The sequence below is a fragment of the Taudactylus pleione genome, unplaced genomic scaffold, assembly GCF_031769625.1.
Source record: "Taudactylus pleione unplaced genomic scaffold, aTauple2 ptg000017l, whole genome shotgun sequence".
Lineage (NCBI taxonomy): Eukaryota > Metazoa > Chordata > Amphibia > Anura > Myobatrachidae > Taudactylus > Taudactylus pleione.
In genome coordinates this window covers 35,942-61,390 of record NW_028284419.1, presented here as the reverse complement: position 1 = coordinate 61,390, position 25,449 = coordinate 35,942, and the positions used below count along the sequence as shown (strand labels likewise).

The following is a 25,449-nucleotide window of genomic DNA, read 5'->3' as shown; positions in this document are numbered from 1 at the left end:
CCTATTCCCTTCACATCTCCTCCACTACCTCTCTCATTGTGCCTGTTCCCATCTTGCCCACCTCCTCAATGTCTCCCTCTCATCTGGCATTGTCCCTTCTGCATTCAAACATGCCCTTGTCTCCCCCATTCTTAAAAAACCCACCCTTGATCCTAACCCTCTCTCCCAACTACCGTCCCATCTCTCTCCTCCCTTTTGCCTCCAAGCTCCTTGAGCGTATTGTCTACAACCGCCTTACCAGCTTTCTTTCCTCCCACTCCCTCCTTGACCTTTTTCAGTCTGGCTTCAGTTCTCTCCACTCCACTGAAACTGCCCTCACAAAAGTCAGCAATGACCTTCTTGCTGCCAAATCCTAGGGCCACTACTCTCTTTTCGCTCTCCTTGACCTCTCTGCTGCCTTCGACACTGTGGACCACCCTCTCCTGCTGCAAATCCTTCACTCCCTTGGTCCAAGTGACACTGCCCTCTCCTGGCTTTCCTCCTACCTTTCTGACCAGTCCTTCTGTCTCCTCTCATGACTCCTCTTCACCGCCTCTTACAGTAGGTGTTCCCCAAGGTTCTGTTATTGAACCTCTACTATTCTCCCTCTATATGTCCTCTCTAGGTGAACTCATCAGCTCTTTTGACCTTCATTATCATCTCTATGCTGATGATACTCAGATCTACCTTTCCTCCCATGACCTCTACCCATCTCTCCTCATTCTTATCTCCAACTGTCTCTCTGCTATCTCTTCCTGGATGTCCCAGCAATTTCTTAAACTTAATATGTCTAAGGGCGGAATTCAATTGATTACGCGGTCCGGTTCTCCCGTCTAAAGTGACAGGAGATCGCGGCCGCCATTCAATTGCTGCCGTTCTTCGCCGTGATCGCGCCCATAGAGGTCAGGTTTAGCCGCGTAAAGCAGCTAAACCCGACCAAAATGCTGGACGCGATCGCGAAAAGTGATGTTTGGGCGCCCAAACATGTCACTTTTCGTACATTTCAGCTCTCATCCCCCAGGGGCTGCGAGCTGAAATGTAGCGCTTGGCAGCTGATCGCGCCCGACAGGAGCAAGAATAGAATAGCTCCGTCGGGCGTGATAGGGGATAAAAACAATTGAATTCCGCCCTATGACTGAGCTGAACATTTTCCCACCCTCCAACATAACCTCACTTCCCACTATTTCTTTAATAATTGATGGCACAACTATCTGCTTTAGCCCAAAAGTGCGCTGTCTTGGAGTTATCCTTGACTGCTCACTCTCCTTCAAACCACATATCCAGAGCCTCTCACAGTACTGTCATTTCCATCTCAAAAATATTTCCAAGATTAGACCCTTTCTCACCCAGGATGCTACTAAAACCCTCATACACTCACTGGTCATCTCCAGATTGGATTACTGTAACCTCCTCCAATCTGGTCTCCCCAACTCCCATCAGTCTGTCCTCAATGCTGCTGCTCAACTTATCTTCCTATCCAAATGCTCTACATCTGCCTCCCCTCTCCTACAAGCCCTGCACTGGCTCCCCTTCTCTTTTAGAACCCAATTCAAGGTTCTCACACTCGCTTACAAAGCCCTCACCCATTCCTCTCCCATTTACATCTCTGACCTCATCTCTCTCCACTCTCCTGTCTGCCCTCTTCGCTCAACAAATGCACTCCACCTCTCATGCCAACTGATTACTTCCTCCCACTCCCGCCTCCAAGATTTTGCCCGTGCTGCTCCCAAGCTTTGGAACTCTTTTCCTCTTCCCATCAGACTCTCCACCTCTTTACAATCCTTCAAACAGGCTCTCAAGACCCACTACTTCATCAAAGCCTTCCAGCTCCCATTCTAACTTGCTACTACATGATCCTTCCTCCCCGTCTGAGCATCTGTGTCACACATGTTTGTCTGCCCTTTAGAATGTAAGCTCTTACGAGCAGTATTATTGATAGCAGCTCTACCCTGTTGTGCTTCTCCTTACTTTACTTTCATCTACTTCTTACCCCCCACCAGGGCACCAACACTTGGTTGCTTACGCCTTGTTGCATATCTAGGTGTTATGGTCACTAATGTAGCAATGTTTATTATCCATGTCCTTGTCCTATATTGTTTTGTACTGTAAGTTGCTTGTCAAATTATTTATGTACTTTGTAAGGCACTGCGGAACACTTGTGGCACCATATAAATAAAAATAATAATAATTATAATATCCAGAGCCAAAATGGGGTCAAAATTAAAAACAGAATTCGTTTTTTTTAATCTTTTTATTTTAGCGATACTATTTTAGACACCGCTTCATTTTTTGCAAGCAATGTATTACACTGATTTGTTATGACTATCAGAGAGCCCTGTGACTGTGTTGTGAGACTTACCTTCAGGAAGAAAGGCATAAATGACAGACGGACCCCTTTAGATTCAGCAATAGGCTTTAGCTCCTCTCTGAGTTGAGCAAGCCTGGTCATATCCACCTCGTCACAGTAACCAAAGTGGGGAATTAGTAATGCTGCTGACATAGTCTTCACCATGGCTTTGTGGAACCCTTAAAAAATAAATGGCAAAATACAAAAGAAAACACAATCTTTCAGATGGAATATGATAAATTACAATTGAAAATTTGTGAATAATACCGCTTTTCCACCAAAGTCCAGGTCTGACCCAGGATTTGGGGCACGATTCCAAACCAGGCCATTCCCGGACCAGTGACACACACACACACACACACACACACACACACACACACACACACACACACACACACACACACACACACACACACACACACACACTTACTTCATGTGCTGGAAAAGGGACCCGGATTACCCGTTTACTCTTCAGCTCACCCAGGTCCTACTGGTGTAAAACCCTGATAGGTACCCGGGAAGGATCCCCGGGTAACTGGACCCGGGTGGAGCGGTTTCCACTGACAAAAATCCCGGGTTGTTGCGTGTCCAAAATGAAATAACTCAGGATTTTCAAGTCATTGGGAAAGGAGGGGGTATATAGATATATGATTTTAACAGTAAAGTTTCACAAGTGTCTCAGGAATGTTTTTTGTTAGTTTGTACCAGCAATACTGTTTGCCCTTGGCTCCGTCATTACATTATTCTTAAAATAAAGGATATTGCCAACGCTAAGTGATAAAATGTTTTATTGATTTATGGTTGAACACTAAATAACAACATCTACCTGTAACAGCTTCTCTGCTTTACTAAGACAGAATCATTCTCTGGGGTCAAGCAAAATATAAATGCTTTCTACCTTCAATTATTATATTTAGTATAATCAGTGTATAAAATGGTCTATTTGTAGTATACAATCAGGGCCTGATTCAGCAAGGAACGCATGGGTGCAGACGCATGCACCTGTCCGCTGCGAGAATATGCTAATCAATGCATACGCACGATGACCGCAGCACAAGATGCAGACGCCCAGCTCCAGACTATGCCGCCCATCTCCCTTTACTCACAGCCTGATCATCACGAAAGACAGCGTAAATATCGGTAACATCGAGACCCATCTAACCCATTAGCATAATAGTGGTTGACCTGACCTGTCACTGGATTTTGGCTGCTTCTTGTGTACAGCTTACGGTGTTGCTGCATATGCCAGCGCACTGCCTTAATTATGCACGCCCCTATAACAGCGTTATAACGCCTGCGTTCGCCTGACCACCCCCCGTCACCACCAACAAACGGCACTACCTGTCAATCAATATCGGAGGGGTCTGCGTACACACTGCGTGTAGTCTGCGTACTCTAATGCACTGACTAGTTTGTACACATGCAGTGCGATGCATGCGCAGTGCAAAAACATCGGTCAAGTGTGTGCGTTCTCTCCTGTGCGATCCTTGCTGAATGAGGCCCTCAGTGCTTCGTGCAAAGTTAGGAATAAATTTAGTGTATTATGTGCAAAGAAGTGCGCACAGAAAAAATAGGTATTTTCGCAACATCTGCTTTTTGGTCAACATCTTCATTGTGCACTTTTACCTGCCTTATATTAGGTGTAAAACATACTGTATGCTTCCAAACCAGCGGATTTTCACTTACTTCCAGCTCTGCATGGGACTCATCTGCGTGAACAGGTCCTCATTGAATTTTGCCTACAACGCCTTATTACAACCCAGTTCCGCCTCTTCAGTCGCAAATGTAGATGCATTGTTTCCTGACTCCAGTCCTCAGGGACCGCTAACAGTACATGTTTTACAGATCTCAAGTGAAATAATTAGAACCATCTGTAGATCTTTTAAGATGTGTCAGCCAGTAATGACTACACCCGTGCACTAACTAGTCGGCTGGTTGGAACGAAGATCTTATAATGTATGGGAGCAAATGATAATCGGCCATTTGCTCCCAAATGCCAGTAAATGGACAAATACAGTCGTTCAGACAAATTGGTGAAATCAAACTGATTTAACCAACTTGTCCGAATGAGCATTTTCGTTCATTTTCTGGTATTTTTTTTATAAGCAAATGGCTGATTGTCAATTGCTCCCATACATTACCATACTTTTATTCCAACCAGCCAACTAGTTGGCTGGTTGGAAGATAATCTTTAGGTGTATGGCCAGTTTAAGAGGTCCCTGAGGACCGGAGTTATAATACACTATATAAGAGCTTACTGCATAAAGTGTGCCCCTCTCTTTTTTCTCCTAGGCCTCATTTGTTTTGCAGGCCCCTTTCCTTAGGGCACTTTGTTCTCAAACTCGGTCCTCAGGACAATAAACAATGCATGTTTTCCAGGTCTCCTCACAGAATCACAAGTCAAATAATTAACACCACCTGTGGATTTTTTTAAATGTGTCAGTGAGTAGTGAGTAGACCTGTGCACCTGCTAGGTTACCTGGAAAATGTGAACTGTGTGGGGTCCTGAGGACAGAGATTGAGAACCACCACTGCCTTAGGGAATTCAGCCCCATGCTGAACGGTTAGAGCAGGTGGGTATTATTGGCAGGGGAATACCACACGGTGGTTTTAATTGCTATAGTGTCCACCACACATCTAATCATCATCAACATAGCTCTACACAAACTAATGAATTTACCCCAATACGCAGAGCCACACATACAGAAGCATATACATCTTTCTGGAGTGACATATGTTACCTTTACCCACAACTCTGCATAAATCTCTATACTTTAAAATCTATGGTGCCAATCCAATTAGGTGCAAGCTGGGCCCTGCGAGCCATTCTCACGGCAAAATCACACCACGAATTTCAGTTGCAATCCAATTCACGTTTGTGCGCACCCCGAGCATGTGAAAAGGTAGGGAAATCTTTATTTTTAAAGGTAAAAATTTTGAGACACAGGGAAGAACCTATAGGCCCCCATACATCAGCAATTGATTGCAGCAATCGTGCAATTTTCAATCGATTGTGTAGAAAAATCTTTCCCTTTTTCAATCGATTGTGGCAATTCTGCAATCTGCCAGCCACACCATTATGAACAGTACACTGGCGTGTAGGGCGCCATGCTCCATGCAGGGAGCAGCACATAAATCTCCACCCACCCACCTTGCCTACAGTGGAGTTAGGGGAGAGGGTGGGGAAAGGGAGGGGAGAGAGGGGAAGCTTACAGTACATGATGTAATCAAGTCTGTCCATCCCTGCCCCTCCCTATGAATAATTATGCACTCTGAGGGGTTTAAATAGCATAATTTGGCCAATAAAGACATGTCAGTTCTCAGGTGATTTTCTCTTAATAAAAGGTTAAACGATGCGGGACAGGTGTGTGGAGGGTTAAACAATGCGGGACAGGTGTGTGGAGGGGTAAACGATGCGGGACAGGTGTGTGGAGGGGTAAACGATGCGGGACAGGTGTGTAGAGGGGTAAACGATGCGGAACAGGTGTGTGGAGGGGTAAACGATGCGGGACAGGTATGTAGAGGGGTAAACAATGCGGGACAGGTGTGTGGAGGGGTAAACGATGCGGGACAGGTATGTAGAGGGGTAAACAATGCGGGACAGGTGTGTGGAGGGGTAAACGATGCGGGACAGGTATGTAGAGGGGTAAACAATGCGGGACAGGTGTGTGGAGGGGTAAACAATGCGGGACAGGTGTGTGGAGGGGTAAACAATGCGGGACAGGTGTGTGGAGGGGTAAACAATGCGGGACAGGTGTGTGGAGGGGTAAACAATGCGGGACAGGTGTGTGGAGGGGTAAACCATGCGGGACAGGTGTGTGGAGGGGTAAACCATGCGGGACAGGTGTGTGGAGGGGTAAACCATGCGGGACAGGTGTGTGGAGGGGTAAACCATGCGGGACAGGTGTGTGGAGGGGTAAACCATGCGGGACAGGTGTGTGGAGGGGTAAACCATGCGGGACAGGTGTGTGGAGGGGTAAACCATGCGGGACAGGTGTGTGGAGGGGTAAACCATGCGGGACAGGTGTGTGGAGGGGTAAACCATGCGGGACAGGTGTGTGGAGGGGTAAACCATGCGGGACAGGTGTGTGGAGGGGTAAACCATGCGGGACAGGTGTGTGGAGGGGTAAACCATGCGGGACAGGTGTGTGGAGGGGTAAACCATGCGGGACAGGTGTGTGGAGGGGTAAACCATGCGGGACAGGTGTGTGGAGGGGTAAACCATGCGGGACAGGTGTGTGGAGGGGTAAACCATGCGGGACAGGTGTGTGGGAGGTGTAAATGATGCGGTACAGGTGTGTGGGAGGTGTAAATGATGCGGGACAGGTATGTGGAGGTGTAAATGATGTAGAACAGGTATGTGGAGGTTTAAATGATGTAGAACAGGTATGTGGAGGTGTAAATAATGTGGGACAAGTATGTGGAACAGAGGTGTGGAGGTGTAAATTATGCGGGATAGGTATGTGGAGGTGTAAATGATGTAGAACAGGTATCTCAGTTGCCAATTTTTGGGGGCCCAGGATGGTTTCTTTTTCATGCTCTTCTCCCAGTTTGCTTTTTCTACAAACTTTGCGCAACCTTATCATGAGTAGCGCGTATTGGCATTTCTAATTGGAACTCGCACCTAATTGGATTGAGTCCTATGTTCTGTTATGCATACCGGCATTGCTATTCAGGAGGCCTGGTGCCTTATAACCTGTGTTAAGGGCTTGCTAGGAATAGCAGTGTGTAGAAGAGGGAAAAGATGTTGGTTCAAAACGGTTCCAAGCTGTTCCACAGACTGCTGAAAGATCTACTGGGGGTGGGGGCACAACGGGGGCGCTACTACTGGGGGCATCATTACTGGGGGGGCTACTACTGGGGGCACTTAATCGGGAGGGGGAACCTCTACTGAGAACTACTACTGGGGGCATTATAAAAGGGGCCTACTACTAGGGGCACTGCACTGGAGGGACCACTACTGGGGGCAGTAATAGGAAGGACCACTAAAGGGGGCATTGGATAGGGGGGGGTCACTACTGGAGCTGCATAAGGGGGACCACTACTGGGGGCACTGCATGGGGGGGGGGGGGGACTACTGCTGGGGGCACTATATAAGGGGCTTACTGCTAGGGGCACTGCACTGGGGGGATCACTACAGGGGGCACTAGATAGGGGGGATCACTACTGGGTGCCTGCATAAGGGGGACCCACGGCGCCCAGGGCACGCACCCCGCTCGCCCTGCCCTAGTTACGCCACTGAAACATAGTACTAAACTTTACTGCCATGGTGTCATGGAACGGATTCTGGCCAAGGGTCTGTGTGGATTTTCTATGTTCTCACTATGCTTGTGTTGGTTTCCTATGGCTCCATTCTACTCTCCAGAGAACAACTGGAAGGTTAAATGGAAATATAGATTGTAATCTCCACTGCAGGCAGTGAATGAATAAATGTGCTCAGTAAATGCTACATAATATGTAGGCACTATACATATAGATAAAAGTAACCAAATAAAGTGATTTGCATGGCTGCATCCAAATTTCACATAAAACAAGAAATTATATAAATTATATAATTTTCTGTTTCGATACGATAATCTACTGATATATGTCAATCACTGTGGCATAATCTACTGAACCACCAAACGTCAATCATTGCAGCAAACACTATCTAAGGACTACAAAGGTCCCAATCCAGTCCCTGTCTCCACTATCGGCATTCAAAAACATACAAACACTGCCTATACAATCAATCCTCCTGCAACTGTTACTGCATTGCATGGGCGAACACATTCCTGAGGTCTGCTGGTGTAGGTCATCACCACCCAAGCTGCTACAGTCTCCTCCACTTTTGTCATTCTGCAAGCAGTGGATGCATTGATTCTTTCCCTATAGACTGGTAATCCTCTAACCACTGATTAGCTTTAACTTCTGCTCTATAATTTGTCTCCTACCTATACATCGCTATAACCTTTCTACACTGTTACTTTAGTCTTGCCTCTGCACTGTTTTAATTGCAATTGTCTTACCTCCTGTCTTCACAACCCACTCCCCCTCACCTCCACTCAGAGGGGTAAATTTACTACGAATCGAGTCTGGTCGAGTTTTCTTTTTTAAACTCGATTATCATCGCCGAAACTCGGGTGATTTGAAGCTCCTGAAACTCGCAAATTTACTAAGAAGTGTGTTTAGCTGAGAGAGAGGTGGCCGATGGTGAAGCAGATTGAGATTTCTCCCACGAGTAACAAGTTTGGAAGGAGATTACTCACCCGAGTATCTATCTAAGGTGTGTGCGTTATGTCTTTATTTAACTATTTATTTTACAGTGGAGGTACGGGTGCCAGCCGCCTGCTGGCACTTGTAATTCCACAAGTGTCAAAGGGCAGCCATGCTGGCACCTGTAGTTCCACTGTAAAATACAATAGTTTACTTTGATTTTACACCTAACTACCCCCGTACCCACAGCCCAGGGGTGCGGGGAAGAGCCCTGGGCTTCAGACCAAGCCTAGGGTTCGGGAGAGGGTGGAGCACTTCTTGTGGCTTGGCCTGACCGGCTTGGGGTCAGAATGCTTTGGCCCTGGAGACCCGGTAATAGGGTCTCCGGGCTCTGGAATTATACACCGGTCGGTTTGGGGCTGGTGCTGGTTTTAATTATAGGGGGACCCCCTTTGCATTTTTTTCCCCCTTATAATTAAAACCAGGACTGGTCCTGCAGCCTGGTGCTGGTTCCTAAATTACGGTGGAACCCGACTCGTTTTGTTGTCCGTAATTTTTGGAACCAGGACTGGCTGACAAGTCCGGGGCTGGTTATGCTTTTGGGGTAGGGGGACCCTACGTCATTTAAAAAAAAATTAACCCTTTTTTTTCTATTTACAGGCAGAAACAAACATGGATCACACTGCTCTGTGTAGGTTTCTGCCAAACTCAGGTGAATTGATTTCACACATTTTTACAGGAGTGTTGTCCGTTCTCATGAGAGTTTAGAAACTCTCATCTTGGTAAATTCCCGAATCCTATCTTCACTAGTGAAAAGGTTCTCGAGTTTAGCCGAAGAGAGTTGCTAACTCTCCAGTATTTTCCCGTAGCAAAGGAGATCTCTCTCCCGAGTTTTACATTAGTAAATTTGCAAGTGGAAAAAAATGCCCAAACTCTTCAGAGATTGCTAACTCGACCAGACTCGATTCTTAGTAAATTTACCCCAGAATCTCATTTATCCCGCCTTCCTTTTTTTTTTCTACTAAATTTGTCTCACTAATATCCTATAATCTTGGACTGTCCAGCTTCTCGGCATTACCTATATCCCTTCTCCATATCCACAGTATTTATGACATACAGTATCTTACTACGAATCCTCCCTGTTCCACACCTTCCTCTATGCGCTCCCTCTTACCCCTCTCTCCTAACCAACTTTGGGCCTGATTCAGAGCCGTTCGCTATTTGTGGTCGTTCGTTCAAAAACAAGGGGTGGCTATTCAAATGATCCGTTCGCAAATTGCAGTCTGTTCCCACCTCTAAGTCTGAACGAGCGAGCAAAACATACGCTCGTTTTTTTGATAAAAACGCCCCCTGGCCGCACGCACCATACGTCATGTCCGCTATTTATTAGATTAATCGAGTACATCGTACAGCGTATGAACTGCTCGCTATTCTTGTGGTTGGTGTTTTCAACCGCTATTTTGCGAGCAGTTCTGAGTTAAAAAAAACCAAGTGACGTGGTCAATGACGCTGCTGTATTAATTATGCACTCCCTTAAAACGCCCGTTTTGACCTTTAAGCACGCCTGCGTTCGGATCTCCACTCCCCGTTTTCAAGCACCTTCCCCTGTTACCACCCACATATGCCTCATTCTGTCACTCAAAATAGCAGGCCCTCGCTATATTGCGTACCAACGATTTTCGGCCGCACTGACTGGTTCGCGCATGCGTACTAAAAACCGTACGCATGCGCAGATGTGCGAACATCGCTCGGAAACGAGCGTACTGCCGCTAGCGAGTGGCTCTGAATGAGGGCCTTTGTGTCTTACTCTTCCTACAACTTATCGCTCTTTAGTATCTCAGTCCTACCCCTTCTAATTTATTTGCCTGCTTTCAACTTCAAATACTCTAGACCAAGCACACACATAAGTCGGTGCGTAACCAAACTACAGTCATTCTACCCCAGCACCTGTTCTCATTCCACTCCTGACTGCCTGCGATGCTCACGCTTCTGAATTCAACACAAAACTTCCCAACATCTTGTTCCTCGCCCTACCAACCTCCCTTTCTCCTGTGCACTCTGGAATAAGAGATTTGTCTGCAAAAAAACTCATATCCATTCACTACCTCTTCCCCATCCATTCGCTCCCTCGCCACTGCACCACTCTGCAAATCCTTTCACTGGTTTCACAATGCCTTCAGAACTAAATTAAAGTTGAGCTGTTCATCCTCACATACTAAGTCCTCACAAATGCATTGACTTTATACTTTTGATCTCATCATGAATACATCCCAAGTGGCTCTGATCTATGCCTTTCCTCCCCTCTAATAACCACATCTCACTCCTGCCTCCAAAACTTCTCCCGTGCTTCTCTCCACTTAAGGAACTTCCTACCTCATGCCTGAGCAGACTCTGCCACAATCTCCAAACCAACCTCTTAATTTTAGCCTTTTCCACCCCCTCCCAGACCACTACTTACCCACTCAATTTATTTGTTGCATCTGCCACATCTCTGCTTGTCCCCCTTCCTCTCTTAAGAACAGTGGTTCTCAACTCCAGTATCCTCAACAGCTCATGTTTTCAAGATTTAAGTCTCTGGAACCAAGTTGGATAATTACTGTCCCTGCAATATAAATTAACTCACCTGTGCATGAATAAAGAAATCCACAAATCATGACCTGTTGGAGGTATGCGCGGATTGGAGTTGAGAACTACTGCACTAAACTGTAGGCTCTCACAAGCAGGGACCTCCCTACCCCATGTCTAATATATCTATATTCTTTGTCTACCTTCAATGTTTAACTTTTATTTGTGTGAGCGTTACCCTGATAATTAACTTGTACTTACGGAATCTATGCTATTTTTATTCTCATTTGTAGGAATTGAACCTGTATTCATACTTTTGTTTTGTTGTTACATTTAATTAGTATTCATGTGATTTGTACTCTAAAGCTGGGTACACACTGGTCGATATATATTGGCCAATAAATTGATTGGCCAATATATCTGCTGGCTGTCGGCCAGTGTGTACAGACGATATGTCTGTGAACCGTGTCATTTATAGACATATCGCATTGGCTGTGCTGCACAGCCGATGGACAGATATGTCTGCAGACATATCTGTCCATCGGCAAGTGTGTACGAGCAGTCTGCAGACCGCCCGTACACACATAGCGGCAGCCACGGGGAGGTTAAATGATGGCCATTCAGTGTCTATCAACAACCATCATCTAAAGATATATCTGCAGATCACTTTATCCGCAAATATATCTTTCAGGTGTGTACCCACTTGACTGGAGCAGCAGAATTTGTAGCGTATTAAAAATAAATGTTAATGATGAGAATAATTAAGGTGATAAATACTAACTAGATCCTTGTGAATAACTTATTTTTTGTTAAAGATGGCTTTAACTGTGTTTTCAGTGAACAGTGTTTATATTCCATATATCCCACTTTAGAGATCCGGTCTATAGATAGACAGTAAAAAAGTTGGTAAGTTCTAGATGGACACCAGATGTTAGATAGTCAATGTTGACAGGGACAAAAGGTCGACATATAAGAAGGTTGACATGTACGAATTGTCAACAGGGTCAAAGGTCAACACAAAAATGGTCGACATATGCTTTTTTTTAATTTATGGTTAGGTTCAGGATTAAGGTTAAGCACTTACCGGAGGGTTAGGCTCACGAGCCGAAATGCGTTGGAGACCGCACTAATACAGACCCCATCTCCTCCCTCAACCTTGGGCACGTCCACACCGGTATCCTGAACCGGCGCTGTGACCCCCTAACCAGCGCACATCACCGCTCACGAAGAACCACCCAACCTGTAGCTACTGCTCCATCAACACCCATTGCGACACAGGGCACTCACCGGTCCAGGCAGCTGTGAGCAACCTCAACGATCGGCAGCCTGTCCTGGACTGGATCGAGCACACCCCAGTTTACCACATCCAGCCACAAACCCCAATGCGCTCAGCATAGACGGAGAGTGCAGGCACTCACAGAGAGGAAGGGCACCCACCACCGCAGGCCAGCCGACAGCACCATCAGCTAACGGCACCCTCATCTGGGCCTGGGTGGATGGATACTTCCACCTTACCACACAGTCGTCGCCACCAAGCGGTTGCTCATAGAACTCCACAGGCTCGTGGGGTTCACCAACGCACCGGTGAGGCCCGCCCCCCCACTGAGAAACATACTGCACCACCCGAGTTCCAACAGAACCAGCAGTCCACGCCAGGAGGAGGGAAGTCTTACCTCATTAAGAAACACTTCGGCCGCATCAGTATACCTCACAAGCACCTATCGGTAAGTAAGAACTTTTCTACACCACCGTGCAGGACGCCACCAAACACTAGAACTTATTACCAACTTTACTGGCACCATACATATCCAGACTGCTCACAAGACTGTCCACCAAAGGTCCAGCAGGGAAGAGGTGAAAGGGTCAACCCCACCTTCCCATGCTGAGCTAGTCAAGTACACTGCCCGTAATCCAATACAGCCCCTCCTCTTCCACTTCCCACCGACCTCACATCCCCTCTCCCCTGGACCACTCTGAAGCAGCATTGTGCCTACTCAATAAACTGTTTGGCCCCCCAATTTTGTTGTCTGTCTTTTATTCAACATAACGTGGTTCAGTACACGAATCACAACACCTTGCCCTACACCAGCAGGAAGAGCGCACCCGACCCCCATAACCCCCATAATCATATCTAGTTCCAAACAGGACCATTGACTCCTGCAGATGGTGCAGAACTCCTCTGTCCACCCCGCCCCCACATTTACACACACAAACACATCTTTCACTCTCCATCCCCATCATCTCCTACCCTCTCCCTCCATCCGCTCCAACATCTCCCCCCTCCCCAACACCCCCCCTTTCCCCCACATCACCACATTTTGGATGAGCGCTGTTCACCACATTATCTTCTTAGGGTTAGGAACTTACCCCGACGGTTAGGGTTAGGCACCAGGAGGGAGGGTTAGGGTGATGATTAGGGTTAGAAAACAAAAAAGAAAATGTCAACCATTTTTTGTGTCGACCTTATTTCATGTCAACCTTTAGCGTGTCGACCTTTTGTCCCTATCAAACTATTGACTTTCTAACATCTGGTGTCTATCTAGACACGGTCAACCTTTTTACTGTCTATCCACACTCCAACTGTAACCTTGGTGGATACTCTTCAAGCCCTACACGATCGTGCAGGAAGCATTTATTGAAGGAGTATAGTGTGCTTGCAGGCTCCATGTTACCTTTTAAGGGCTCTGTGACATCCTTCCCTGAGAATTCGATGGGTTTGGTAATGGAAACCGGAATGCTGGAAGTTACTTCTTTCTTAAATGGTTTAGAAATCTCTGCTTTTGGAGGAGGTGTTATGATTTCCATTTGAGGAGAAGGTGGCAATATGGCACCCGTTTGCTTGGCCAAAAAGCTAAGAATGTCTTCTTTTAGTATACGTCCATCCCGTCCACTGCCCACTACTTCACTAAGTTTTATCTGAAGAAATCAGAATAGAAAAACATAAAAGATTATAACAAAACTCTTTAAGTACACCCGTCAATAATATATATATCATTTTATCTAGAGGCCGTACCCGACACTTATACCAGAAGAGTTTACTTATTTGATAATTACAATTTATCACCAATGTTATGCTAATACCTTGGAAATTTGTATAAAGATGACAGGGAGAATAGGACTTTATTGGGACAGTCTTAATTGTATAGGATGCTTTTGTGTCTGAAGATACATTTTACTTTGGACAATGTTAGCCCAACAATGTGCAAAATACACCCCATTAAAGCGTGAAGGATGAGACCCGATCTCTGTCAGCTCAGCAGACAGGAAATTAAAATCCTTTTATGGAGTAAATATTGCTGCTCCTCCAGAAACGCCACCATCTTCCTCCACAAGCCTATGTTCTATAGAGGGAATTTAGGTGCACTTGTGTAACCGGAGGCGAGAGGGAACACAATAGAGAGTTAGCACTGGGCAATTTTTAGCTTTTTGAAAATAAAGCCCACAATTAGCAGCATTCTACTAGCATTAAATAGCGCCTACTGTTTTACTTGAGGAAGATTATTAAAAAAAATTGTAAAAAAATAATATAATAAAGAAAACTAAAAGAAGTTAACAAAAGTAAATATGGTTTTGGACTCAGCCGCTTAAACGCGTACATTGGAAGCCCTACTCTGATGTAGATTCTAGACCTAGCATGGGGCTGGTACAAGCCCTAATGCTTCAGATGGTTGCGACTACAGGCACTCAAGGTGGGCATCACACCCCTTGTGCATTCAGATGCATGGTTGTACACCAGTAGAAGGGTTTATCCTAGCCTCAGCATAAAGTTGCAGACACAAAAGACTCTAAAGGCCCCCATACACGGCACGATATGCGTGCCGATCCGACGGATCGGCACGATATAGGTACTATATCGTGCCATGTATGGGCACGATATCGTACCTGATATCGTGCTACGTGGTCGTACGTCGCATCCCCAGGTCTTCCTGCAAAACCATCTGACCTGGGATGCGATGTACGATCCTATTCAGATGATGAAGGGTCAAGCCGGCATATCATGCAGTCTGCGGGGACCGCACGATTACCGGCGGTGACAGCACGATCCGTATGCTGACTGATCGGCAGTCGCCCTACACGGACCATGTATGGCCACCTTAAGGCAGTCGCAGCTATGTCAAAATCAGAATTTGGCCCTATACGGTTTTACAATATAATTTATTTTTTTTTTAAAAGGAGAAGATATCTATACACTCCAACAAGTAGTATTATCCCAAATTACCAGAGAATGAAGAGTTAAGCCTTATTTACTAGGAATCACAGATGGAAATATGTAAGCTGCAGACAGAAAGTAAAATCTACCATCACATAAATCAACATAATATAACCTCCTGTGTCTATACTAATCAGTACATTTAATTTAGTTTGTATAGCCCAGACATTATGTGGCAGAGTCACTAAGCAATGAGGCTCCGACTGGTTATCCGGGCAGGAAACCCTTGCTTGATTTTCCTCGAGTCCTAATGATGTGCGAGCAAAATGCAAGAGATTTTATCCTCCTGTAATTACCCAATATGTGTGCAGCTGATCCTCATGCTTAATTTACTCTGCACCTAAATGTATATTACCATTCATGTGTATCAGGGAATGTAGGATACAAAGTAAGGAGACTTACATTGTTCTCCATAGCAAGGCGTCTCACGGCTGGCGTGGCTAGTGTCTTGTGTCCCTTTATTTCTTGGTGTGTATGCTCTTGAGACACTGCAGGTGTTTCTACAACATCCTCCTCAGAGGCCACATCTAGAGAGCGTAAAATGATTAGCAATTACAAAGATGTAACAGGGAATACAAGCTCTGCAACTGGTTGATTTTTTTCCATGAGCTTACTCTCCAGACAATAAAGTCACTGTATAAAATGTATGAGCTGGTGAAGTTTAAAATAAAAAATGCCAAGTTTGGTATTATGAGGTTTGTTCAAGCAGTAAAACGGAACATACGTGTAACATGTTTTGATAGGTACCCGGTCAATATCCCAGGAAAGGGAATGCTGGCGCTTAGAATACCGGTGCCGGAACCTCGACACTTGTCAGAATCCCAGTGCCGGCATCCCAAAGGTAAGTAGCGGGGTTGGGGTTAGGAACTAGAGGGAGGGTTAGGCATAGGGAGCAGGGAGGTTAGGATTAGGCACGGGGGGAGGGTTAGGCTTAGGGTGCGGGGTGGGGGAGGTTAGGATTAGGCACTGGGGGGAGGTTAGGTTTAGGCACCGGAGAGGGAGGGTTAGGAGTAGGGTTAGCATACCTACCATCTGGATACTGACCGCGGTAATCCCGAGTGCCTTCATCCCGTACCAAACCCGTTTTGATACATCTATCAAATTCATTAATCACAATCAATGTGTACTTGCACAAAGCATACTTGGTATCATTGCTAAATCTTCCCAAAATATTTTGCACAGACAAACATAGTGTAATGATTATTGAGGAAAAGTGCAATATTTTAAATTCTTTCAATTATATGGTTTAAACAAATGTGGTAAAGGCAAAATTACATTGTGTGAGCAGCTTCACTGTCATTCTATTACTATTACTGCCCATGTATAGTTGTTTAGACTATTTAATAGCATACCTCGTACAGAACATACTACAATTGCAATGTGTGTCATGGGTCATGTGTATTTTTGTGTACATATTACATGCATTCTAAGTATGAAGGCTGTTATGCAACGTCCTATTTTGGACACTACATAATGGTGAATGTATCCCGGATGAAGCAAAACTCTACAATGGATATTCCTTGAGGTCCAAGTCAATCAGCAGCCTGACTCACAGGACCTCCTTGTAAACACTTGGAGCAAGCTCACTTACCTTTCAAAGCATCTGTGTCAATATCCACCAATGGCTTCCCAACTAGCGCCGTGTCCTCGACATTGTAATACAGCTTCCTGATTACCCCATCATAGCGGCTGGTGATGGTGACCGAGGCTTTGTCACTTTGTACCTCACAGATACTATCAAACTGGGAGACTGTGTCACCTTCTTTCACATACCTGAGTACAGACATTATATGGTGTGATATAGAAACATCTCACAGAAGCAAATGCACTGATAAAGAAATACACTGCACCTATATCAAAGGTTTGTGATTTTTGCATCTTTTGATTGATTTAACAAAGTTCTTTTATAGCACTCATATCACAATAGTTATGTATACATAGACACTAGTCAGTTTCAACAGATTATATCTATGTATGCTTCATTGTGCCAGAATATGATTAGTGTATTGGAGAGGGGGACAGGTAGGATAAACAGGGGAGGGACGGTTATCCTGATGTTCTCAGAAACTGCCATAGATAGAGCCCCCCCCCCCCCCCCCAGATAGATCTGGGTACTGGGGCAATAGCCAATTTCTGTGACCTCTTTTCTCCTTGCAATTTAAAACCCTAATACTGCACAAACTGACATGTCCTCGTTCACATAATAGGTGGAACAAGATATGCAGCCATTTAAGTCAGCTGCAAGCCATGCTCGCTTTTTAAGCCCTGACTAATGTTTTTCATATAATCTGTGCAAAGCTCAATATAATTTATCTTTCACTACTTATTCAATTTAAAGAAAAACAAATGATATAATAATATTGAACACATCAGTTTAGTGGTCATATAATGCACCTACCAGTCTTTCACTATGACCTCTGTGATTCCTTCTCCGATGTCTGACAACTTGAATTGTACAATCTGACCATTTAAAGCTGGAAATATAGACAGAGAATATTGGTTGCAGTGTGGATACAATTAAACCCATCTGGTAGGCAAATGTAAAGGACGTGGGATTACAGTGGATTGCAGATAAATATTTGCATTTTAAACAGGGGATCCATTAAGAAGGAAGCCTGCCACAGAGTAAAGAGCAGTAGGACCCAAGCCTAATGGAGAGTGACAAATACACAGTGTGTTAATGGTAATACTAATGAAGTAAGTTGGAGTATATATGATACAGCAACACTGCGCCCATTAGCGGAGAACAAAGTTATTAATTTGATGTAGATAAAGACTGTAGCTCTTTATTACTTCAACACCAACAACGACATGTATATGAAGGATAATAGGGCAGCACAGACGGTGTAATGATAGCATTGCTGCTTCACAGTACACTACAGTCCTAACTGTGTTGAGTTTGTATATTCTCCCTGTGCTTGCGTGGGTTTCCTCCAGGTGCTCCGGTTTCCTCCCACACTCCAAACATATACTGGTAGTTTAATTAGCTCCCAACAAAATTAACCCTCATGTGTAAGTATGTGCATGTACATGTGGTAGAGAATATAGATTGTGAGCTCCACTGGGGCAGGGACTGATGTGAATGGACAAATATTCTCTGTAAAGTGCTATATAAATAACTGGTAATAAATAATAGAATACCATGAACAATGTATACACTGGATAATATTAAACAAAGTTAAGCCCTCACACTATAACCACATCAGATTTAACAGTAAGGTCATTGTCATGAGGGGATCGGGTACTTGTGGAAATGAACCCAGGGTGGATCCAGGAGAGGTTATGAGGGCAGACGTCTGCAACTGAAAGGACGGTGGTCTGAGAGGGGTGTTGCTCATGGGTGACCCACTGGCGAGGAAATTATTCTGACGGAGGTGTATACTCAAATGGACTGTGGGTACACACAACAGGCAACTGGATAGTCAGGGAGGATCACCGTCTGTCAGATTTGTTGAAGCAAGGCTCCCTCTGGGGGTGGTAGCAGGGAGTAGCGCTGCCGATTCACAGGGTGTCTTAAGAGGCTGGAACCTGGAGCAATGGATATGTGAGACTACAGCAGGATCAGAAAAATAGCAAGGAGCTCAGAGAACTAACACCCAGCTAGGCTGGGAATAACATTGCACTGGCAATGGAGGACTACAATACAGCCCTTAAATACTTGGAGGAAGTGAAAACGGTTGCCAGGGCTCCCAAGAATGCTCAGAGTGGATTGGCCGAAAAGAGTCACCTGACCTCATCCAAGATGACGGCGCCCATGTTGCGCTGCCAGAGTGTGCTATACTCACACTAGCAACCAGGACACTATGCCTCCAGACCCCTGTGGCATACAGCGCAGCTCTCCATATGCCCACACCCCCAACAGAGGGACCCCGCCAGAGCGTCCGTACAGGTAAGTTACACTGACCCCGACCCCTCTGTCGAAATCAAATAATTGGTTATGATCATCGTGCAAATTATTATCTGATGATTTGGTCGTGGATGGTCTGTTGAAGAGCGAGTTAGACGATGCTCTGCTTCAGCTCAGTCTGATTGCAGCACAAATGTGTATTTGTGTCTGTAACAAATTAATTAAAATGTACACAGAGACTAGTATGCCAAAAGGAAGTGGTCTAAATGTAAAGTTACGAATTACTGTCATGGACCTGCAAGTCATTGGCAGTTGTGTGCCTATTGTTCGGTGCTGTTTTGGTTCATAGGAACTGACATCTACATCCTAATTAAGTGAAGAATAGCCTGTCCCAGGCTACGAGACTATGTGACACCAGCAAGCAGCTGTGGGTCTCTCTCCCCCCCTGTTTAGAAATAAACTTCCATTTACACCTTAGAATTGGTCCAGGCAATGCTTGGATGTTAAAATATGTTAGAAATGGATAATATATATATATTAATCCATCACAAATACCCGAAATTACATAACACACACATAGACTTACATGCATACATACTTTAAATAAAACATATAAATATACAAGATGCACAGTTGCGATGTTTATCAAAGCACAAAACACATAAACGCACAACACATTTTAGCGAAACTACGCAATATTCTCACACTTACACATACCAAAACTTATAAAAAGGTTCCTACACATTAAAAAGTTAATATTAGAGGTTTTATACGTTATCAAGTCTATTGTGAAATACATATATTTGGTATCTAAGGTTTAGTACATGATAAGCAGACCATGTTTGGTGCCATTCTAAACCACTGTTTATTTGCAGATTTTCGGTTCTATCGGCAAGGAGATCGCAGCAGGCATTCGCAAGATATGAATTTGAGGTTAGAATGTATCTCTGTATGTAGTGTTTCTTTATTAGTTCTCCGAAGGGAAACCTACACAAAGAAGCAGTTGGAAAGCTGATGACACCATATGAACTAACCAATGAACAGAGTGACCTGAAGCCAGAACCAATAAGCATCTGTTATTCTGTGCCTTTGTTGTCTCTGAAACCTGTACCGAATATAGGCTTGTGAGCTGAGGCAGTAGGCAGTCATTTCCTCCATATCCTTGGGTGACGGTGACCGCAGAATTCAGGATTGAAATACTGCATACTGGGCCAGTGCGCATGCGTAAGTATGTTTTTTTTTTGTACCTTGTTAATGTATAATCTTTTGTGCTAATTATATTTAGATTACAGCGTGTAACTAAAAGCTTTTTATGTGAATAATAACTTTTGTGCTTTGGAACCACACTTAAAGTCTGGAAAGCGATTATTTCATATGCGTACGCTACGCTAAACAGTGACATTTTGGGTATAAAGGTTATTAGGAATTGATACCTCACTGCCCTGGTCGTGACAGTCATACTGTGAGCATCTGTTTTTAGTATTCAAGTTAATCTGTCTGTTGTCGTCTCCATGAGTCATATCTTTTAGTTCAGATAATGAGCCTTCCAAAATATTTCTTCTTATGCAGTTGGATCTCACTATAGGCAAAGTTATATAAAATTGTGGGCAACACGATGCATTGTGGGGCACATGGGTGCATGTAACAAAATAAAATAAAAATGTATGTGATGGCTGATATTGCAACTATTTTAGATTGATCACATAAAATACACATGCAGAAACTTAATTCTATCAGATTCACGCTCAAGTATGTATGTTTTACATATCTGTAAAACAATGTCAATGTTTCATGTATGGCCCTTTTAAATGACTGACCTGGCCATCGTAATACACTAATAATGTGACTGAACTGAATTATGCGTTTTTAAAAATGGAATAGCTTGTTCTTACCAGAGGCACTTCTGAAATATCGGAGCTGAAAAGGCTGCAGGGTCACAGAGTGAGGCTGTTGGATGCATGATGTTACTAGTAAAAACCGGTTGCGTGAGGTCAGCTGTCTAAAACTAGTCTGAAAAAAAAACAAATTAGAGAATACAGATGTCAAAACACAGCAACACTACAGATTATAGCCAAATGCATACTGACCACACACACACACACACACACACACACACACACACACACACACACACACACACACACACACACACAACGTAACAGTCTCTTTATAGCAAAGTAGGATTCATATCAAGGGTCGGACTCTGAATATGCTATTGATATTAAATAATATTTTCTTTTCTAATAAAGCCTACCATGTTAGGCAGAGCTGTACATTAATGGGCTCATGATGCAAACAGATGGCATAAACAGAAGGTACTGCCCAATGGAATTTACAGTCTGAGAGGTGTGGGGAACACCAGTTATTGTACATAAGGCAGAAAATTACAATTGTAGATGTTGGTTGACACCTTATCCATGTTATGGAGGCAGTGTGCTAGTCCCTGGCTTAGGCAGACACCTGTCATGTACACAGTGACAGAGAAAGGAACAGCCCAAGTCACTGAGTAACAGGCATGTATAAAGCAACATAACCTGCAGCTGATCTTACCAGACGACCTAATGATCGGCTGCAGCTCCTCAGTGCTCTCACAGCCGCCATCTTACCCGGAAGAGGTCGCACTACCAATCATTCCAGTGAGGTTCTGCTAGTGGCCAATCAGGGGCCAGCAACAGGAACAATGTGTCAGTCCAAGGAGAAGGGGGAGGGAGGGGGGTGTGCGAGGTTGGCAGCCAATCACCGCCGGAATAATTCACTGCTTGGGCTTCAATGTAATGGATGGAGTGTAACACAATGGGGCGCAGCCTGATATAACACACATCCTTGTGATTAGAATCTGAAACGCATGTTTATACTTTTTGACACTGGTGATGTTCCATAGCTAGGAAGTACCGTGCGTTCCATATATGTGTGTGCGTTCCAGCTGCACTGACCACTAGGAGGAAGTTTGTGAACTAATGAGGCCGGCAGCAGCAGCTTTATTCATCAGTGGTGGTGGCTCACTACAGGGCACTACAGGAGTGGGTGCCTGCTGCTAAACTGCGAGTGCATGCTCATATTCACAGCCAGGCTCAGCTTACCACGAGGTATGATGCTATTAGTATGTGCGGTTTATTTATATCTCCGGATTTGTCTGTGGGTCTTTTGCATCATGCTATGGCCACATACTGTATATGGGCCATGATTAGCTTCACCAACATAAAGGCAGCAGTACAGGGTTATTTTTATGATTCGTTAGCATTACTGTGGTGTTTATTTTTAACTTTAGGGCACACTATATTTATACGTTTTATTGTATAGATCAGATATTGTGTTTATAGAGATAATACCTTTTGTATGTTTTCAATACTGTATTTTCATTGTTCTTTAGCTTAGACAAATTATCTTAGTATATTTTTTGTCATATATGTGTGTGTGTGTGTGTGTGTTTTTTTTTTTTTACACTATAAATGTTTCCCCGATGTGCACTCTGCAGTGCAGACGTCTATTCAGTTTATCACAGGCCCCACAGCTGTACTTACAGTGCTATGCATACTGTTCCGGAAGCACTTGTGTTATCACATTTGCTGAGCTCCTACAATCGGGACTACATTGTGTCAATATTCAAAATACCGACATGGTCATTATGTTGGCATTGTGAATCTTGACAGTCACAATGTTGACAGCACATGTTAAGGCGTAAATACTGTATAAACTGTTTGCCGACTGCCTGCATGATGACCATGTCGACCTAGGGCCGGTTTCAATTAGCCAGCAATTTAGCATGTGAGGAAAAGGGTGGTAGCCTCAGGTTTTTACTCCTGAGACTATTCAATGACAACCCCTCTTTCTTGTGAGGTAAAATTGTGGCTAACACACGTTAACCCATAGACATATAAATCCTGCAATAAGGACACTTAGTGTTCCTGCTAGGCTATTTTAGCGGAGTGCTGCACCCTGCCAGATTTTAAAGGGGCGAATAGTGCCCTGTCCTTTTAGCAGTGCCCCACTAAAACAGGCTGACCTGTGCCTTCCCCACCCACAGACCGCAGTGTCCAGTGGGTGGGAAAAATTGTGGTGACTGATCTCTGCCGGGTGAATAGATGCCGTGCGTATGAGCATAGCATCTACTCACCATGAGGGGAGAGCTTGGGGGAAGCCCAGCACCTCCGTAAGTGCTGGGCATGCCCCCAAGTGTGACAAATTGGGGGCATGTCACAAGGACACCCCACCTCCCCAGTCAGCCTCGCCCCCTTCTCAGGAGCGCTGCGGCTTCAGAATGCACAGAGATTCACGCACTGCACTCTCAGCTCCCTGCCCTGCCCGCAGTCTAGCGGGAACACTTCTTCCCGCTGATTTCTGTTTGAGCCTCCCCCAGAAATCCGCGTTAATTGAATAGCCCCGACTGAACAATTAGCCTGCAGTTAATTACAATGGCTAATTGAATCCGGCCCATAAAGGCCATGCCGACAGACTGTTTTGGACATTCTGAATTACACTTGCTGCGGCTTGTAGTTCTACAATAAATGGACCGGATGGAGGGTTAGAGGAATACTCTTTGGGAATATAAATATCAACAAGGGTAAGTATTTAAATAGTTTTCTTATTAAAAAGTTGAAGGGACTGTCATGAGAGAGGCATTTTGGCAGAGACAATTGGGGGAAGGTGGACCCAAACAGTATCTTGCATGGGACCCCAATCTGTCTTCGATACCTATTGATGTCTGTTAATAGGACGTTGATAATGGGTAGAGCCACCACTTACTCTAGAAACCTATTATGGGAACAAATTGCAGCAACTGCACACGTGGCTTGACTTTTTAACCAATAAATAGAGCTGGGTATACATGTGAGAGCCTGAGACTGCATTGTGTGATCAGATTATGTTTGTTGCAAATCAATCCCTGCAGAGTGACATCTCCTTTTTATGGTTTGCAGATACCACACCTGAAGCACAAGTGAGAAAGCCATAAAAATGGCAGAAGAAGAGGGACCCATAGATCTTGATGGTAGCATCATGGAGGGGGTGAATGACCAACCAATATTTATGTTACTGTCACTTTACTGTTTTATGCAAGAGTGGGGGCAAAGTGTGCAACCATTTTTGGTGGCTTAAATTAAGTTGGCAGGTTGTGGGGCAGTATTTGATGGGTAACATGGAACTAAATAATGTTAGTTTATCGGTGAATGATTTGATTGTTATTCTGTATGTATCTATTTGGTTTTGAGCAAAAACATAAATAAGTTTACATGGAAACGTAAAAACATTGTTTTGATACATGTGGATAGAATAGTGAGCTGATTTCGAATACAAGACAGTATTTTTTAACTTTTATTTATATAATGGACACACACTCTCGCACTCTCAAGTTTAGTTTTCATCGGGAGCCAATACATTACCATCATGGGTTTTTTTTTTTTTTGTTTTTATTTTAACTGTCGGAAGAAACCGGGGCTTCCTAAGAGGAAGCACAGGGAGAACATACAAACTCTACACAGTGTGCTGCGTGGCAGAAAATTTAACCACTGTGCCAGGAACAACTGGTTTCTTTTGATATTCATTATTTATTTAACATCATTGTGTTGCATATAGGGTGGCCAGATCCTGCGAATCTGCACTGCTCTGAGCTGTCTACTGGGGCTAAGGGTGCGTGTGCTGAAGATCCGAGCAGGCCGAAGTACACCAGGGCTGAGGTAATTGTATTCTTTACTATATAACATATTGTAGGTGTTAGGCTCATGATGATTTTGATCTTTCTATTTATCTAGTATTTTTAATTTATTGCTTCTGTATACTATACATATAAAAGTAAAAAAACTGTTGAGAAAAGAACTATTTAATAAAAACTACCATAGGCTGGGGAGGCCACCCTACTCCAAATGTGCATCACTGCCCATGATCACCATCATATTTTGTAATATTTGCAGTAGCAGTCCGCTATAGAGATCATATTTTTTTTTTTATTCTTTTTTTTTTTTTTTTTTTTTAGAGATCACTGAAACCCGATTGCCCTGGTAGAATGCTATACAGGCCCACGTGCTGTACTGTGCAATAAATAACAAGAACATTTCCCCTAGTTAAGTTCATTAGAATACGTTGAAGGTATCGAAACATAGGGAATAAAATAAAAAATAAGTGTATAATGTTAAAATTTTAATTTGATTAGTATTAATTAAAAAGAATAGCAAGAAAAAAAACTATATACATTTTTGTGAAAAAAAATCAGAACGTGAGATCTGCCCAGTAGCTACGCTACTATATAAATATACAAGTAGACTTCTGGAAGTTATAAGGCAGGAAGTGAGATATTGTAGATATCATGCTATA

At 44.1% G+C, this 25,449-nt stretch overlaps 2 protein-coding genes across 2 annotated transcripts in view; one reads left to right on the top strand and one right to left on the bottom strand.

The window, feature by feature from the left end:
* Nucleotides 1-21,850, bottom strand: part of DBT (dihydrolipoamide branched chain transacylase E2) — a 48,927-nt gene extending 27,077 nt beyond the window's left edge. The window contains exons 1-7 of the mRNA XM_088481973.1: nucleotides 21,694-21,850; nucleotides 21,036-21,153; nucleotides 17,695-17,770; nucleotides 16,888-17,069; nucleotides 15,699-15,823; nucleotides 13,759-14,002; nucleotides 2,339-2,505 (exon numbers count right to left, since the gene is read on the bottom strand). Coding sequence (XP_088338099.1) covers nucleotides 2,339-2,505; nucleotides 13,759-14,002; nucleotides 15,699-15,823; nucleotides 16,888-17,069; nucleotides 17,695-17,770; nucleotides 21,036-21,153; nucleotides 21,694-21,744 — 963 coding nt within the window. The 5' untranslated portion in view covers nucleotides 21,745-21,850. The remainder of the gene's footprint in view (nucleotides 1-2,338; nucleotides 2,506-13,758; nucleotides 14,003-15,698; nucleotides 15,824-16,887; nucleotides 17,070-17,694; nucleotides 17,771-21,035; nucleotides 21,154-21,693) is intronic.
* A 206-nt stretch (nucleotides 21,851-22,056) lies between these two features.
* Nucleotides 22,057-25,449, top strand: part of RTCA (RNA 3'-terminal phosphate cyclase) — a 29,643-nt gene continuing 26,250 nt past the window's right edge. The window contains exons 1-3 of the mRNA XM_088481458.1: nucleotides 22,057-22,229; nucleotides 24,060-24,147; nucleotides 24,715-24,815. Of these exons, the coding sequence (XP_088337584.1) occupies nucleotides 24,097-24,147; nucleotides 24,715-24,815 (152 nt within the window). The 5' untranslated portion in view covers nucleotides 22,057-22,229; nucleotides 24,060-24,096. The remainder of the gene's footprint in view (nucleotides 22,230-24,059; nucleotides 24,148-24,714; nucleotides 24,816-25,449) is intronic.